A 15,099-nucleotide genomic window follows, 5' to 3' on the forward strand; every position below is an offset into this window, starting at 1 on the left:
TGGGACTGATCTGCAGTATCCTGACTAAAAAAGGAAAAAAAAAAAATTGCGTGTAGCGGGAACGGGAGAATACGAAATCTGTATATTAAAAATGAAAAAGAATGTTTGAGTAGGCAGACGGTCACCAGTGGCTGCAACGTAGCTTGCTTCTCTTGTTTTTGTTCTTTGTGCAACAAAAGCCGTCTGATGTCTTGTGTTTCCAGGTTGTTTTCAAGAGCGTGTTTCACCGAGGGGAATATGTTTCAGGATTCGCGGCGGGAAGATTTTTGCTTGCATTAAAGATTTACTTACTATACAGAATAAATAGAGAAATTGTTAAATGTTATTAAATATACAAGGGACCGGCTGAGCGCTTGGTAGCGACTAGGCCAAAGACATTTTAGCCAGTTCGTATACGGCCTCTTTGGTCTTGGCACCACCGATAAAACCTGCCGCATGGATGAAGATACATCCTGGCACACCGCTCTTGGTGCTCAACTCCTCGTCTCTAAGACCTCTTAGTGGCTCCGGCAAACCTCTTCTAAACTGGAAGGAGGTGGAGTTGATGGGCACAGTAGACACCCTCCAGGCACCTGAAGAGTCGGTGAAGAGAACAAACTCGATTTTCTTTTCGATGTTCTTCTCTCTTTCTAGCTCGTATAGATGCTCCTTCCATGGACAGAACTGGGGAAGGACAATAATCTTGCCGCTCTTATCAACATTCAATCTTCCATCAATTGCTTGCGCTACAAGGGCCTTGGCTGGCAACCACGATTCACCGTAGCCTTTTACCAATGTGACAAAGACTCCACCGATAAACTCGCTTGCACGAGCAAAGCATTTGTCGAAAGCGCCGTCGGAGGTGTCCTCGTTCCAGTTAGGATTCATACCTGAAATGATCCCGGGAATGCTGATGGCGTTATCCCTAAAATTGGGTTCCAAGTCTGAATCCTTAGGAATCGTGTACTTGCTGATACCGTTGTCGTTTGCATCCAGTGCCTCGACAAATTGTTTGTATACCTTGTCATACAGTAGATCCAAATCAGAGTTGCTAGGTTTGTTGTTCAAAATCGTTTTGATAATGTCGCGACCGTAGTGTTTAAAGATCAGACCAGCACTTGAGAGTTTAGTCTTGTATTTCTCATTGAAAGTCTCGAAAAATCCACGTTGGTGATGGTCAAAATATTTTACGCCATCATATTGAGCACCGACATCTACTAGAATGTCACTAGCATCCCAGTCCTGAGGGTTTCTTGATCTAACCAATTTAGCATCTTTAAATTCGGGTAGCAGCCTTAGCATGTATACCGCCAACGACTCGTCTGCGTGAAATGATCCGGAATGTGTGCATATTTGCTTGGCCATCTTGGAATTTAGCTTTACTCTTTTCACGTTATTCATGCAGACTCTCTTAGCTGTGCTCTACTCTTTGTTTCCATAATGTCGATAGCCCCAACACTTCATTGCTTTCAATCAATTAGACAGAAAATTTTCGCGATTTTCCGTTCCCGTCGCTCGAAGGAAGTGAAAAAACTGGAAAAAAAAATCAATGGAAACTTACCATTGAATGGATGTGATACTTCAAAGATCAGAGTACTGCAAGAAAATGTGTACTTATATTGCAGCACAGTATTGAGTCCGAATATTTCGGTGCTCAATCTTGTAATCCTTGAATACTAGCCGGCCGTGGAATTATGGGTAAAATTAGCATGAAAAATTGAAGCGATGGCTGTAGTTACCCTGCAGAATAACAGTCGTTGTGTCCTCTACTGTACAAAGAGTCTTGGCTTTATAAACACATAATAAACAATCGTCGCAGGAATTGTGTCACCCCAATATTAACCGCATTATCCACGCCTCTACAAATGGCCAGAAGTAGAAAGAATTCGTTGGTCCGGAACATTGCTTCTCACCCGACTATATCAGAAGCTCAGACCGTCGTAGGTTTGCTAGACGATTCGTACCTTTTTGATAAGCTGAAGAAGCTGTCTACGGCTGTAGAGAATTCTGATAGCTTGCAAAGTACTGATATTTCGGAAGGCCGTTCAGAGATTCATGAGCCCGAAGCAACATCTTCTATGGATGCGAAGAAGACACACAAGTACTCGTATTATACTACCTACTTGGACCAGTTAAACATTAAGATAGACGAATATAAAGTTGTTCTGGACCAAACACGCCAGGTAAACGATCAATTGGACAGTTCCATCGAAAAATTTCGGAAAATCTCCCGGGATACCGGGGCTTTCATTGAAGAAACCAGGGCGATCTATGAAAAGCAGTCTAAACTAAGCAATCTGACCGAGACAATCCCCAGAACTCTCCATTATTTTGAAGTGCTGGACCCTATAATGCGCCGATTAAACCATGCCAGTTCTCCTGCCATTGTTAAGAAGGGCTCTTTCACGACGATGTTGGCAACTATCGACGAGTCTCTTCAATTTTTGGATGAGAATAGTGAGCTCAAAGATGCAGCAGCTTACAGAATCAAGTTCAAACAATGTTTAATCAGAGCCTGTGAATTGATATCCCACTTTTTAAATAATCTGTTGAAGCAAACAAATAGAGAAATTTTGGATAAAACTAAAAACAAAAACTTGTCAACTGGATTGCCATCGAGTACAAGAGACGCCTTCTTGTATAGTAAATTCTACACCATAGCTGATAGTTTCAAAATTCAGGTGTCGGAGATTGTTAAAAGAAGCAATGATAAGGCTTATAATAAGTATCACGATGAACTGAATTCCATTCTTTACGAGTGTTTCAATCACTATTTCCAAACGCGTTTGAGACTGTTAACTCCGGTTATTTGGTCACATATTGATGAGATTATTGTTAAAGATAAAGACCAAGGCTTAGTTAAATTCATTCAAGACGGCAAAGCTTATTTTCAGCAGTTATGCGCGGATGAATACAAGCTTTTCGTTGAATTTTTCCCTGAAAAGGAATGTCGTTTCAAGATCAACCAATGGTTCTTACAATTATGTGAACCGCTTTACGATTCCATAAGGGTTAGGGTCTTAAAAGAGACAGATATTTGTACTTTGTGTGACTCAGTAACTTTGTTTGCCCCATACTATGAATTTGAAGAAGGTTCAGAAGAATACTTGAAGCAATTTACCGACATTCAATACGATAAACTGTTCGAACCGATTGTCCAAAAAGTGCAAGCTAGATTGATCTTAAGAGTCCAAATATATGTCCAACAGAATATATTAAGCTATAGGCCTACAAGGGATGTCTTCATGATTTCAAATAGAAGGGGAAAATCGAAGACCAGTTCAGATGGGGACAATGAAAGTGCTGCTAGTAGTAATGACAGTCCAGATCGCTTGTTAGAATCCTATTTATCCTCTTTCAAAAATAGAAACATGTTGTCTATTTCCTCTAATGATATAGACGATAAGTATATCAATTCGGAAGAATCTGCTGCCAAAATTTCACAGTTGCAAACATATTATCCGCCCTTGTTGAAGACTCTGGCTTTATTATCCAAAATTTATGAAATGATCAATTCTGTGGTATTTGATGATTTGGCTCACCATATTGTCCACGACTGCATTGTATCCTTAAGGAACGCTTATGACATGGTAATTAAATCATCAGCGGGAAAAACTGATTTTAACAACTTAGATATTTCATTGGCGTACTTGAAAAATTTATTGATGTTACGTGATTCCATACAGAACTTTAATATTCAATATACAGTTAATGAAACTTATCTAGATTTTTCTGGCGTTGAGGGGTTCTTTAAATCACTTAAAGAAAATGGTAGAAATGTCTTGAAGAAAACAAAGTCATCTTCGATGCTGACCCTGGCAAGAGAGCTGGTTCCAAAAGTTGTGAACAATATGGTAGACGCACGTACAGAACTAATATCTGAATTGAGAAATGTCATTAAGGATTTTACTGAAAACACTTCTTTGGAGCTTATTGATGACACTTTAGATATCAAGAGTAATGAAGATCTATTGAGCAAAAACGTAAAACTAAGAGAAAATATAAAGGCCAGATTACCAAGAATATATGAGCAGATATTAAATTATATTGACGACCAAGATATTGTTACTAATCTATTAGACGCTGTGCAAGAGTTAATTACACAATCTTATTCCAAATATTATGAAACTATAACCGAATTGGCAGAAAATGGAAAGTTGGCCAAGAACCAAGTCGCCGACGTTATGTATTTGGACGTCTTCACAGATTTTTTTGCCAAAGAAGTAACAGATCTTTTAAGAAACGGTGGTATGGATGCTGAAACAAAATAACCTTATGTATACTTTTGGTAATTTTCGTACATACGTAAATCTGATAGTAGCAAAATATATAATACATGGCGGAAAAAATATGCTCTGGAAGCTCTGAACGAGAGCGCTCTTCAAAAGAAGAAAATTACTACTCCGATACGGGGAGTCGAACCCCGGTCTCCACGGTGAAAGCGTGATGTGATAGCCGTTACACTATATCGGATCCAATTTATGGAATGTTTTGGTGCCTAGAATATACTAAGTTCTGTAAGCATTAACGATTTTGTCGCCGCGAAGCGCAAGCAATTACTTGAAATAATAATTTCCAATGCGAATTAAAACACACTACCAAAAGTAACGATCACAACTAATATATATGAAGAGTGGTGTCTCGCGGAACGACAATGCACATCGGTATATGAAAACAGAACAACGGGAGAATTAGGTTTTAGATTTGAAGTTGCTTTAACATTTTGATAGGTAAGTTTGCCAGGTGACGGATATCTGGGGGAGATGAGCCGACCTGTAGCATATGTACTACTTTTCATACGTATCTTCAATCCAGCGAAATGCATTGGCGTCAAACTTATTTCTTATCACCCTAGTTCAATGTAACAACTCATAACTTTATGTAGAGAAATTTTTCAAGGTAACTCTTTGATCAATAACCCTTTAACTTTGTCTTGCACCGCTGCTGAATAGCTCGTTTATATTTCTGTTATTTATCATTGGGTATAATGATATATAAACCTATATTGGGCATTCATAAGTCACAATGTAAACACTTATATTAGTACTACAGTTACTTGTGTTAAACCACATCTCAACATTTTTGCCGCAGCATTATTTGCTTTACATTATTGAAATAGTATATAATTCGATCAGCTCATATCAGCGTGACTATATTCGTTAAAAAGGTTATTTATTAGTTTCTGAGTTTCCCGGACTAATCAAGAATCCACTAATAAAACTCTATTAAGATACTTAGATAATTCTTCGAGGAAATCTTATGCGCCGTTTTAACAGAGGGTGGCACCTTAACTATAAATTTTGACCGCTGCAAATATTTCAATGTCATAAAAATAGATAGAAAATAGACTATAAAATAAACCTGTATGACAATTATCTAAAATTTAATAAGTATTTAATTCACGTGAAAAAGTTCGATGCATATAAAATAAAGTAGAATATATAAACAGATACAACAGAGTCTCAAGAAAGAAAAAAACTTGATAACCCGTTATAAGTAGTAATGTGTATACCTAGCGCTATCCTGGTGAACGCGCATTTCCTTTCTTTTGAACTCATTCACCTCCAATTTGATTTCAATATTTGATATGTTTTTAGTGGATGAGAGGTTGTTACCGACAAAAGTAGAAGGATTAGCAATGTCCTGGCTCTTTACTTTAGAGAAATTATTCAAAAAGGTATTGTCACATCTGCAATAGTCCACAGCGGACCACGTATCGTTTACATATATCTCTTCCGCAAAGCGCAAGGATTTGACGGTATTTTTGGATTTTGATGACCCTGAAGAAGGTGCCGGTGTTGGTGAAGAAGAAGATATGGATTGCATTGGTCCACGAGAAACCAATGACGACGAGGACGACGAAGAGGGTACTGGTGATGATGTTGAAGAGTTGATGAAGGAAGAATTGGCTGCGTCCGCGGTGGTAGAAAGAGAAGATGGCACAGACGCGGTCAAAGGTAATTTATTTAAATATACGGTAGACCATTCATCCTGCAAACGCTTCAGGAAAACGGTGTTTTTTTCCTCTGGAGCAATATCTTCACTAGACGAATCTTGGTTACGGTAGTATAACTTTGTAGTTCGCTTATCAGACAGGGTAGGTCTGTTTGGTGATCTAGGGGGTGGGAGAACCGGTATTTTGTTACCGTCTCCGAGTGCATTCAATTCTTGAACTATATCAGAGTCCCTAATTAAAGGTAAAGCTGTTTCTTGATTGTTAACGATAGAAAAACTCTGTTTTGTAATTTCAACCGGTTGTTCGAGAGACGTTATTGGTTCAGGTACAACTCTCTCTGGATTTTTCCTTTTCTGCTTTGTTTTGTTATTTTCTTCTATAGTATCTGTGGACTTTGATGACTTGGAAGACCAAATTTTCCTGAAAAAACGAGAAATCTTTTTGGAATTTGATCTAATTGCTTTTGGAGACTCTGATTCAGCATTCTGATCGGCACCAATAACATTTGTTTGCTTGGGAGAACGATTAGTCGTGCCAGTGGCGATGGAATGGTTATCTATCGAAGATGAGCCTCCAGCCTGCGTCAAAGGCAACGATGAAGTAGAGGGGGAGTTAGGAAGAGCTGAAGAAGATGGCGGAAACCTTGCTATCTGGTTTCTTGGCGTGAAGTTCTCACCATTGGGAAATTGAAAAGCAGTCTTCATTTGCTTCCTTTGTAGTTGGAAAGGAGTAAGCTCCTTCCTAACACGTGGGTTTGAATAGGTAGGTGGGGACGATCGGAGGCTATAGCGACTACCGGAATATTTTTCGGGAATGGTCATTAAAGAGTGACGCCTGGACGAGTTTGGCCTACAATGGTATTGTGGGAGCACACTGTGATCTGTGGCACAATGGTTGTTCATGTTATCGTAGGGAGAGGAACGGTTTTTAGTCGATGGCAAAGACGAAGTCGACGAGGAAGCAAAGTTAGGTTTATTGTACTGGCGCATCGGCGCACCTTTAGCTTTGTTTTCTGATCTACTAGCCACGAGGGTAGAGTGCCTTCTTGAGACGGTGGCATCCGGTATATAGAACAGATCTATCGTAGACGCAGATCTAGCGCCCACAGCCCTAGGAATATTCAAAGAATCTCTCCTTGAAGAAGCGAGTGTGTGAAAATCATTACCATGTAAACTCCTCCTCGAGGAAGAACCCTGCTGTATCATGCTAATCCAGAGTGAGTGAAAGTAATAGCGAGTGGTTGTGGCTATGTGTTTAGCCTGATAAAATGGATTCTATTGTTTCAGCACCAAAAAAAAAAAAATAATAATAATAATATAATGATAAACAAGTATTTTGCCGTAGCTCTCCTTCGGTTTCTTGGTGATGAATGTAAACAGATTACTGTATATAGAGCAACGGTACAGAAAGGTGAAGTCAAGTACAAATGAAAAACAAATACAAAAGGAGCAAGCTTGTATTATATTTCAAAGTGCGTATTTTTGAGGTATTAATATCAAGTAATTACCAAAAGCAAGAAGCCAACAACCAGACCGCTTAGGCTAGCATATCAGTGTAATTTACAACTATGCTTTCTTTGGTGTCTCGAACGCAACGCGGTGCGAATTACGAGAACCTTAACGATTTTTCACGCTCCCTCCTTCCGCTGCTGCAAGAATCCTCGAGCTAGCCCTTCGTCCGCTTCCTTTGGCACTTGAAAGAAAATTTAGCTTTTCTTTTTCCTCATTTTTTTTTGTCTTTCCATTGTAGGCACAGCTAGAAAGATGCTTACTGGATGGGACACCTAAAAATCTTAATTAAGGGGCCACAGACAGTAGCGCAGCACCTCGTTTCTGAATCGTATAGGAGGCTGAGCACCCTCACACCCCCCTGCGGGACTCACTCCGGGGATCGTACGGGGTGATGCATGCCTATTCTTAAACCTTAAGAATAGCGTTAATTTTTTCCTAAACAGGAATACACACATACTGGTAGCATGTAACTGTAGAGAAAGCTACAGATTACATAGGTCGCGCCGGTTGTGGTTGATACGTACGTGGTTACGCTTCGTCCTTGATAATAAAGTATAATATATATATATATATACCTACGTATATATATAGATTTGGTTTTATATTACATTACGTTACATCGTTGTTATGCTTAGGCACTCTCTTCCTCTGCCTGTGTTTGACCTTCCTCTGCACACAAACCTTCCCTTAGGAAATCGAATTTTTCATCGTTTAAGATTGTTTTTTTTAATATTTCGGCGGTTATTCTCTTGGTTCCTTGTCCTCTTGCAGTTTCCCCGCTTTTTTTCACCAATAACGCTATAAAAAACTCTAGTGACCTGCCCGCTATTACTGGCGTGGCTTGTGAAACTTTTCCTATATCGTCGTCGGTTTGCATTATTTTTTTTACCTTGGCGGGTGGAAAGTGTGTTTTTATTCTGTCGAATACACCACCTAGCTCGGTATTGTTATTCGACTTGGTGTTCATATTAGCTACTGGACTCCCTCCAGCATCAAGTGATACCTCATGCTCAGGTTTTATTGGTGGTAGCTGTGTTGTAACTGGTACTTGATCCGTCATTCAGAATGTGATGATCGCTGTTTTGGTTGTTTTCGTACAATTTTTTTTTCGTGTCGTGCTTTGTTTCCGTTTTTGGTTTTGATACCCCAAAATAAATAATCCCCTTTTGTATACGGTTTTTCTTTTGCCTGCCTTTTTATTTCTCAACGCATTGCCCTTTTTTTCGCAAATACATGTGTTTTAAGGGTAATGGAAAAATATCACGCTACCGGACCAAAAAAAAAAAATTTAATTCGGCTTGGAAAATTCTTCTCCTTAAATACAAAAAGATTCTTTCTAGTAGAATGTCATAATACACGAGTAGTTAAAAACACAGAAAATATAAAAGAACAAGTGTGCTTGATAAATACCGGGTAATAGTTCTGGAAGGGCTCAAAAAAATTAATCCTTCCCCGCCAGGACTTGAACCTGGAATCTTCTGGTTCGTAGCCAGACGCCGTGACCATTGGGCCACGAGGAATAGGATCTTTAACAAATCAGTTATATAGTACCTTTTTTGTTCAATTTATTTAAAGAAACTTCACCGTTGCTTGAATCCCTTGGACTGACTTGTATGGGTTGGGGGTGAGATTTAAGTGAATAATTTGAGATCTGGGTGAATAATTAGATAATTGTTGGGATTGAATTGTTACTAAAGGCTATAATATTAGGTATAGAGAATATACTCGAAGTTCTCCTCGAGGATATAGGAATCCACAAAAGGGAATCTGTTGGAACGAGTAGTAATTAATAGTGACATGTGTTGCTATGGTAACAATATAAATGCTTACATCGTATATTAATGTACACCTCGTATACGTTTAAGTGTGATTGCACCTTTTGCAGAAGGAATGTTAAACAAGAAGCTCAGACAATACTGAAGCTGTGTTAAAGATCTTTTAGTTGGACATGATATGGTAGGTACATATATGAGGAATATGAGTCGTCACATATATGTATAGTAACTACCGAATCACCATTATATTGGTCATAATTAATATGACCAATCGGCGTGTGTTTTATATACCTCTCTTATATAGTATAAGAAGATCTGCTTTTATCCTTAATTATTATTACAACCTAACTACTAGTTACCAATACATACCGTAGAGGCTAATTTCTATTCTGTAATTTTATTTTCGTTTTGGACTAAACTAGCCCAGATTTGCTTCTAATAAAGTTTATGATCTCTTGAATCTCGTCTAACTGGCTCATAATTTATCTTCTCTTTCAGCATCTTATATAATAGCATCCTACTAATATGAAAAATATATATATCCTGCTATACCAGTATAAGGTCGACACGACAGTTGGTTCTATTGGAAAAGGTATCAACTATCATGTATTGACTAATATTAATATTACTGGTATATTATCGTATACGGTGTAAGAAGATAACATAAAGATTGAGAAACAGTTATCAGATTTAACGGAAGCTGGGACACAAGGATTGATAATGTAATAAGATAATGAATGACAACATATAAAAAGAAAGAAAATAATATTATTATGTAAAATTGTTGATTCCCTCTTATGGACTTCTAGTATATTCTGTATACCGAATATTATAGCCTTATCGACAAGGGAATTCCAACAGTCATCTCAATATTCATCTATTTCTCAGATTTTTGTTTCTATAGAGAAATCTTTAATATCGAAAATACCACCATTTCTGTCATGCTGTTTGGTCTTTATGTTTAGTTTTATGAATTAATTTTTAAAAAAAATTGTTAGCAAAAAGTATATAGTGGCTGCGCCATTCTTTTTAGAAAAGACCTCAAATAAAGTTAAAGTGATACTGAGGGTGTAAATATCTTCCTTTGTCGACCAACCTCAATCGACGAGTTATAGGTTGCCACTTTGTTTTGAAAAGAATACTAAAGGTTCGTTTTTATTTTTACATAGTAAAGTTTATAGAATTATCGGGGTTTGGAATAGATAAATGTTCTCACCCAACTGATGCGTACCATCACTGCACGTTTGGAAATTGGACTGACAGACTGGATAAACAGAAAACGTCATTATAAAGGTATAAACATGAACGTAAGAGCTGAAACAGTCACAATTTCTACCTCGAGATGGTTTGCAAACCCCATCTTCGACTTTATTAGTCGTTTCCAGGTCCATATATCAAAAAAGGCATCATTATGCCCTAGCGGACACCCTTCTTACGACGTTTCTTCTCTTCTTCATGCTTTTTTAACCACGCTTCCTCACGTTTATCCTCTAATCTTGCCATTTTTCTTGCCATTTCTTCTTCTTCCAAGATTTCCATTTCATTGGCTTCCATATCGTCATCTTCAAGCTCATCGTAATCATATTCTGACCGCTTTTTGCCCCTATTAAACATTGCCCAAATTTCGTCACGATCATACCCGGGACCATTAATATGCTTCGATTTGCTGTGGTAGCCTTCATCCTCATCATCTTCTATAAAATCATCCATATCGTTATCTTCTTCGTAATAGTCATCTTGGTACCTTGATTTCTGTTTTCTAAATTCCAGTTTTTCTTTTAATCTCCTATTAGGTTGGGCAAATCCATTGGTAGGCAAGTTGAGCCTCACTGGCTTGGGTGACTCAGAAGATTTTATGCTATTGCCTCTAGAAGGTGTTCCACGCAATGTCGCGCCAGGGGATGCTTTCTTTTGTAGCCTCTTCGAACTTTTAAAACCAGGCTTGTTAAAATGTGGGCGCTCCTTAGTTACAGGTTCCAGTGACTTAACTTTTGGAGGCTGTTTCTCATTATTTTCCGCTTGTTTCATTAGCTCTTCAAATGTCATCTTTTTGATAGGTTCAGGCTTCTTCCGCACAACTGGCTTGAGTGGTGCATGACTGGCTCCAATAGATCTCTTGAACCTGATTCCAAGGCCACCTTCATCATCATCATTCCTCTCTGTTTTTTTCTTTTCAGATCCAGATGAGGTGCCACGTTTCCGTTTTACACCACTTTTTTTAGCCAAAGCACCATTCTTCAACAACTCCTGCCGCCTTAATTCCTTCAATCTCTTCACTGCAGGATCTTCGTCTCTTATGTAATTTTTAGGTAACAAAGAATATTCCTCGTCATTCTTTTTAGGTAATGGAGCTTGCACTTGGGCTTTCGATGCAGTCGTCGATTTTCGTATTTGGGAAAGCTTGGAAAGAAAACTCATAACTAAAATATTACACTTTGAATAGGACTCAAGTCCCTGTTCCCCTCATCAACTTATTTTCAAATTACACTATTTATTCTATTGTTTTCATATATTAATCTGTGGCACTTGTCCATTTGGAAATATCTTAGCTGAACAAAAATCATTCTAAACGAAAAAGTTTGAAGCCAGATAAGTTTCCATTTATTACAAAGTCTATGTATACAAAGTCCCTTACCTTAGTATTCTTTTGATAGAAACATACTTCCCTCGTAATCCAAACCGTTTCGGCTTCAAATCAGTCTGTTCCTTCAGACATTTCTAGTTCCTTCATAAAGTCCGAATAATCCCCTCCGACATCCTCATCTGTAGCACTTTCCTCCTCTCCGCCAATAGGAACATTCTCCAAATTATCCTCTGGTTCTGAAAGCTCACTATACGGCCTTGCTTCTTGGTTCGCTGTACCTGGTAGGAATCCACCTCCCATAAAATCTTCGCTCTTGTCACGATTGTTCCCAATCCCATCACCTCGTTCCTTCGTAACGTTGGGTTCTTCCTCGGCAATTTTACCATATGTGGAGTTTAGTTTGCTGCGAATACGTAGTTTTAGTAGCAGAGTATTCCAGCTCTCCAAGGCATCGAGTAAATGTTCCTTCCTGTTATCATCTTCTTGAACAAACTCTATTCCATCAATTGCAGCCTCAATAGCTTCTCTCAGCCACTTTGCAACAACTATGCCACTTATAACTGGTTTAACTGTACTGCCACGTTCAAACTTGAAAGAAGTTACAGCAGGTGCAAACTCCACGCCCAAAAATCTAGCAGCTTTAATTGCCACAGGACTCTCAACCAAACAACAATTACCAGGGATCATTGTCGGTGCAAAAACTTCGATATTTCCAAATGTATTCTTGGTTATTTCACCGTTTGCGCTTGCTAATGGTGGAATGTATAATTCTGTGTCTTCTAAACTATACAGTCTTTCATCCTCTTTTTCTGCGTCTCCTCTAAATCTTCCAACTGTCCTCTTGATTACCTTCTTACACCTACTACCAGTCTTTAAAATTCGGCCGTTCATGTACCATTGTCTAGCACTTTTCAAATCCGCAATATCCCTTTTCGCATATACTTTCAAAACCTTGCCAACTTTTCCATGCATTTTTAAGTATCCACACTCTTTACATCCTGGCTTTACAATTTGAGTCTGCTTGATATCTTGTTCCAAAACATAATATGGGTGGTTTTTCAAATCCTGTACCGAATCTGGTATGCCTTCACTTTCATCTCTTTGAAAAAAATATTGATCTTCGTAATCGTCAATTTTGGTTCTTTTTCTATGGTGAAGTGTTGTTATTACTTTTTTGAACCATTCCTCACCAAAGTCATCTTTTGTGATCCTTCTTTTTCTTACTTTAGAATTCATCCATTGGGCGTACCTTCGAGTTACATCTCTACAGCCGTACTTTCGGTCGTAAGCAATCACGTACCTCAGCATATTTCTTTCACAACACGCCACTCCTTTTGGTGCCAGCTTAGAATGTAATCTGACCTGTTCAATGGTTTTGAGATTTACCGGATCAACGGTTATCCACTTTTTAGAGAATTTGTCCCACACCTCGCACCAATAAATTGGGTATTTGACCATATCTTCGTACGCAGGATTGCAACTCAGAGAAGTGTCAATCTTCATATTAGTAAAATCTGGGGGTTGACATGACATGACAAGTCGAGCGTTAACATTACAAGCCCTAAGCATCGCAACAAAACCTTGCACTGAAATATCAGAATCTCCGTGACCTTTACTGACGGCCCTTAAAAAATCAGATCTTTTAAACGTCTTGAGGTTTTTTTTGTTCTTGCCACTTGTTTCAATTTCCTTCCAAGTCCTCATATAAAGCCCCATATTATCATATTTTTTAGTGATTTTCCAGTGTTTTTGCCACAACTCCATACATTTCTTCAACCCATCTAATAGTTTCCTTGTACTTCTCAGTGGGAGCTCCTCATCTCTCTGAGGATGCAACAACTCAAATACTTTTCCAGGAACCAAGCTGCTCAGTTTTCTAGACAAGCGCTTGCTATTAATCCATTCATTTCGTATAAATCCATGAACCATCAAGCAAACTAGACATAACATGTGAAAATATTTTCTCCTTTTCCGTTCTTCGTTGGAGCAGACGTTGCGGCTTGCCCTTCTAGCACCACTACTGCTTTTACTAGAAGGTTTGAGTTCAACGGATATATCTTCTACACCAGCTACCTCATTTCCATCTGTCACATCTTCAAAATCTTCCGAATTATAATCTTCTTCGGATGATTGGATTTCCTCTACACTATCAGACGACGGTACTGTAATGACACCGTCGTCTGAAGAATCCAAGTTTACACTGACAACGCTTTTTCTTGGCAATTCATTCAATCCAGTTTTAAATTTTTTTTTGGCATCTGGTAGGGGCTGATTCTTTCTTCTGACCCTCCTTCTTCTATTCAAAGGCGTTTTCTCCGTCTCCTTCTCGTTGAGAGCCTTCCTTATTAGTTCGAAATATTCCTTGGGTAGGTCTTCATTCATTTCAGAGGAATAGTAGGGCCGTTACGTCTCCTCTTATCGTCCTCTTTGAACTTTATGAAATTTGCAGATCTTGTGCATGTATGAGAGCTACCTAACCTCAATTTTCCATTTTCCGCCGCACTATATAGATGGTAAAAAAGTAAGACAACCTTACACATTTTATCAATATATGTATACATTTCGATCACTTGTATTTATTAACACTTTCCAATAGAGAAGTCAGGTAATGATCGGTAATGCGCCCTCGCTCTTTTATCAAGGGCATTTGCACTAGCGCTTGCTGCAGTTTTGCGAGGTATTCATAGTTAGATCCACTGGGTCCATGCGACAAGGCAATGACCCTCGCAGTTTCATCCACAGTCTCTGGTCCAACGAAGGCCTCATTGTCGACAGTGCCAATATAAACCGTAGTAAGCAGTACTCGTTTACCCGTTTTGTTGTGGCGGGGCAACTGCTTTAATGCTTCACCCAATTCTGCCTCGTGCTCCTGATTAGTTTCTAGATGCACCTCAACTTCATGTAGAGTGTACCCGTTTTGTTCTCTGACGTCCAAATATTCTCTCACCTCTTCGGCATGTTCAGGCGGAATATAATACACTACCCCTATGGTGACTAAGTCGTCTGGGCCCTGAATAGGCGCGCTTTCGCTATATAAATTCACATTCTTCAAGAAGGCAGCCTGGCTTATAATCTCCTCATACGGGATTAGCGTAGCCACCCTCCCTGGGCTCGCGGGCGTACCTCTATGATCAGTGGAACTCTGCCAGAACCGACGGGCAAAACCGTGAATTATTGCCGGTATCCTATGCGTATAGTGAGATGGAGGCTTGTAAATCAAGGACCCGTAGCCTAGGACCCAAATACCACTTTTGTCATTAGTCATTTGGCCGTATGACTGCTTATAGCCCGAAC

General features: G+C 38.9%; 7 protein-coding genes and 2 non-coding genes across 9 annotated transcripts; 1 reads left to right on the top strand and 8 right to left on the bottom strand.

The window, feature by feature from the left end:
• Nucleotides 1–363: 363 nt before the first annotated feature.
• Nucleotides 364–1,380, bottom strand: MYG1 (Myg1p; the record flags this gene model as incomplete). The annotated part of the gene is made up of 1 exon (XM_033910083.1): nt 364–1,380. One exon carries the CDS (start codon nt 1,378–1,380, stop codon nt 364–366), a length of 1,017 nt encoding a protein of 338 aa, XP_033765974.1.
• Nucleotides 1,381–1,844: 464 nt separating this feature from the next.
• On the top strand, nt 1,845–4,250 carry COG3 (Golgi transport complex subunit COG3; the record flags this gene model as incomplete). The annotated part of the gene is made up of 1 exon (XM_033910084.1): nt 1,845–4,250. The coding sequence occupies one exon, from the start codon at nt 1,845–1,847 to the stop codon at nt 4,248–4,250; it is 2,406 nt and encodes an 801-aa protein (XP_033765975.1).
• A 130-nt stretch (nt 4,251–4,380) lies between these two features.
• SPAR_Etrna18E lies at nt 4,381–4,452 on the bottom strand. Its single transcript has one exon. It is a non-coding gene; the product is annotated as a tRNA-Glu (tRNA).
• Nucleotides 4,453–5,469: 1,017 nt separating this feature from the next.
• On the bottom strand, nt 5,470–7,140 carry SPAR_E02330 (uncharacterized protein; the record flags this gene model as incomplete). Its single annotated transcript, XM_033910085.1, has 1 exon — nt 5,470–7,140. One exon carries the CDS (start codon nt 7,138–7,140, stop codon nt 5,470–5,472), a length of 1,671 nt encoding a protein of 556 aa, XP_033765976.1.
• Nucleotides 7,141–8,077: 937 nt separating this feature from the next.
• Nucleotides 8,078–8,506, bottom strand: BUR6 (negative cofactor 2 transcription regulator complex subunit BUR6; the record flags this gene model as incomplete). Its single annotated transcript, XM_033910086.1, has 1 exon — nt 8,078–8,506. The coding sequence occupies one exon, from the start codon at nt 8,504–8,506 to the stop codon at nt 8,078–8,080; it is 429 nt and encodes a 142-aa protein (XP_033765977.1).
• Nucleotides 8,507–8,893: 387 nt separating this feature from the next.
• SPAR_Etrna19R lies at nt 8,894–8,966 on the bottom strand. Its single transcript has one exon. It is a non-coding gene; the product is annotated as a tRNA-Arg (tRNA).
• A 1,671-nt stretch (nt 8,967–10,637) lies between these two features.
• SPT2 (Spt2p) lies at nt 10,638–11,639 on the bottom strand (the record flags this gene model as incomplete). The annotated part of the gene is made up of 1 exon (XM_033910087.1): nt 10,638–11,639. The coding sequence occupies one exon, from the start codon at nt 11,637–11,639 to the stop codon at nt 10,638–10,640; it is 1,002 nt and encodes a 333-aa protein (XP_033765978.1).
• A 277-nt stretch (nt 11,640–11,916) lies between these two features.
• On the bottom strand, nt 11,917–14,187 carry RAD4 (Rad4p; the record flags this gene model as incomplete). Its single annotated transcript, XM_033910088.1, has 1 exon — nt 11,917–14,187. The coding sequence occupies one exon, from the start codon at nt 14,185–14,187 to the stop codon at nt 11,917–11,919; it is 2,271 nt and encodes a 756-aa protein (XP_033765979.1).
• Nucleotides 14,188–14,371: 184 nt separating this feature from the next.
• Nucleotides 14,372–15,070, bottom strand: GCG1 (gamma-glutamylcyclotransferase; the record flags this gene model as incomplete). Its single annotated transcript, XM_033910089.1, has 1 exon — nt 14,372–15,070. One exon carries the CDS (start codon nt 15,068–15,070, stop codon nt 14,372–14,374), a length of 699 nt encoding a protein of 232 aa, XP_033765980.1.
• Between the last annotated feature and the right edge of the window lie 29 nt (nt 15,071–15,099).

The sequence above is a fragment of the Saccharomyces paradoxus genome, chromosome V (assembly GCF_002079055.1).
Source record: "Saccharomyces paradoxus chromosome V, complete sequence".
NCBI classification, from domain to species: Eukaryota; Fungi; Ascomycota; class Saccharomycetes; order Saccharomycetales; family Saccharomycetaceae; genus Saccharomyces; species Saccharomyces paradoxus.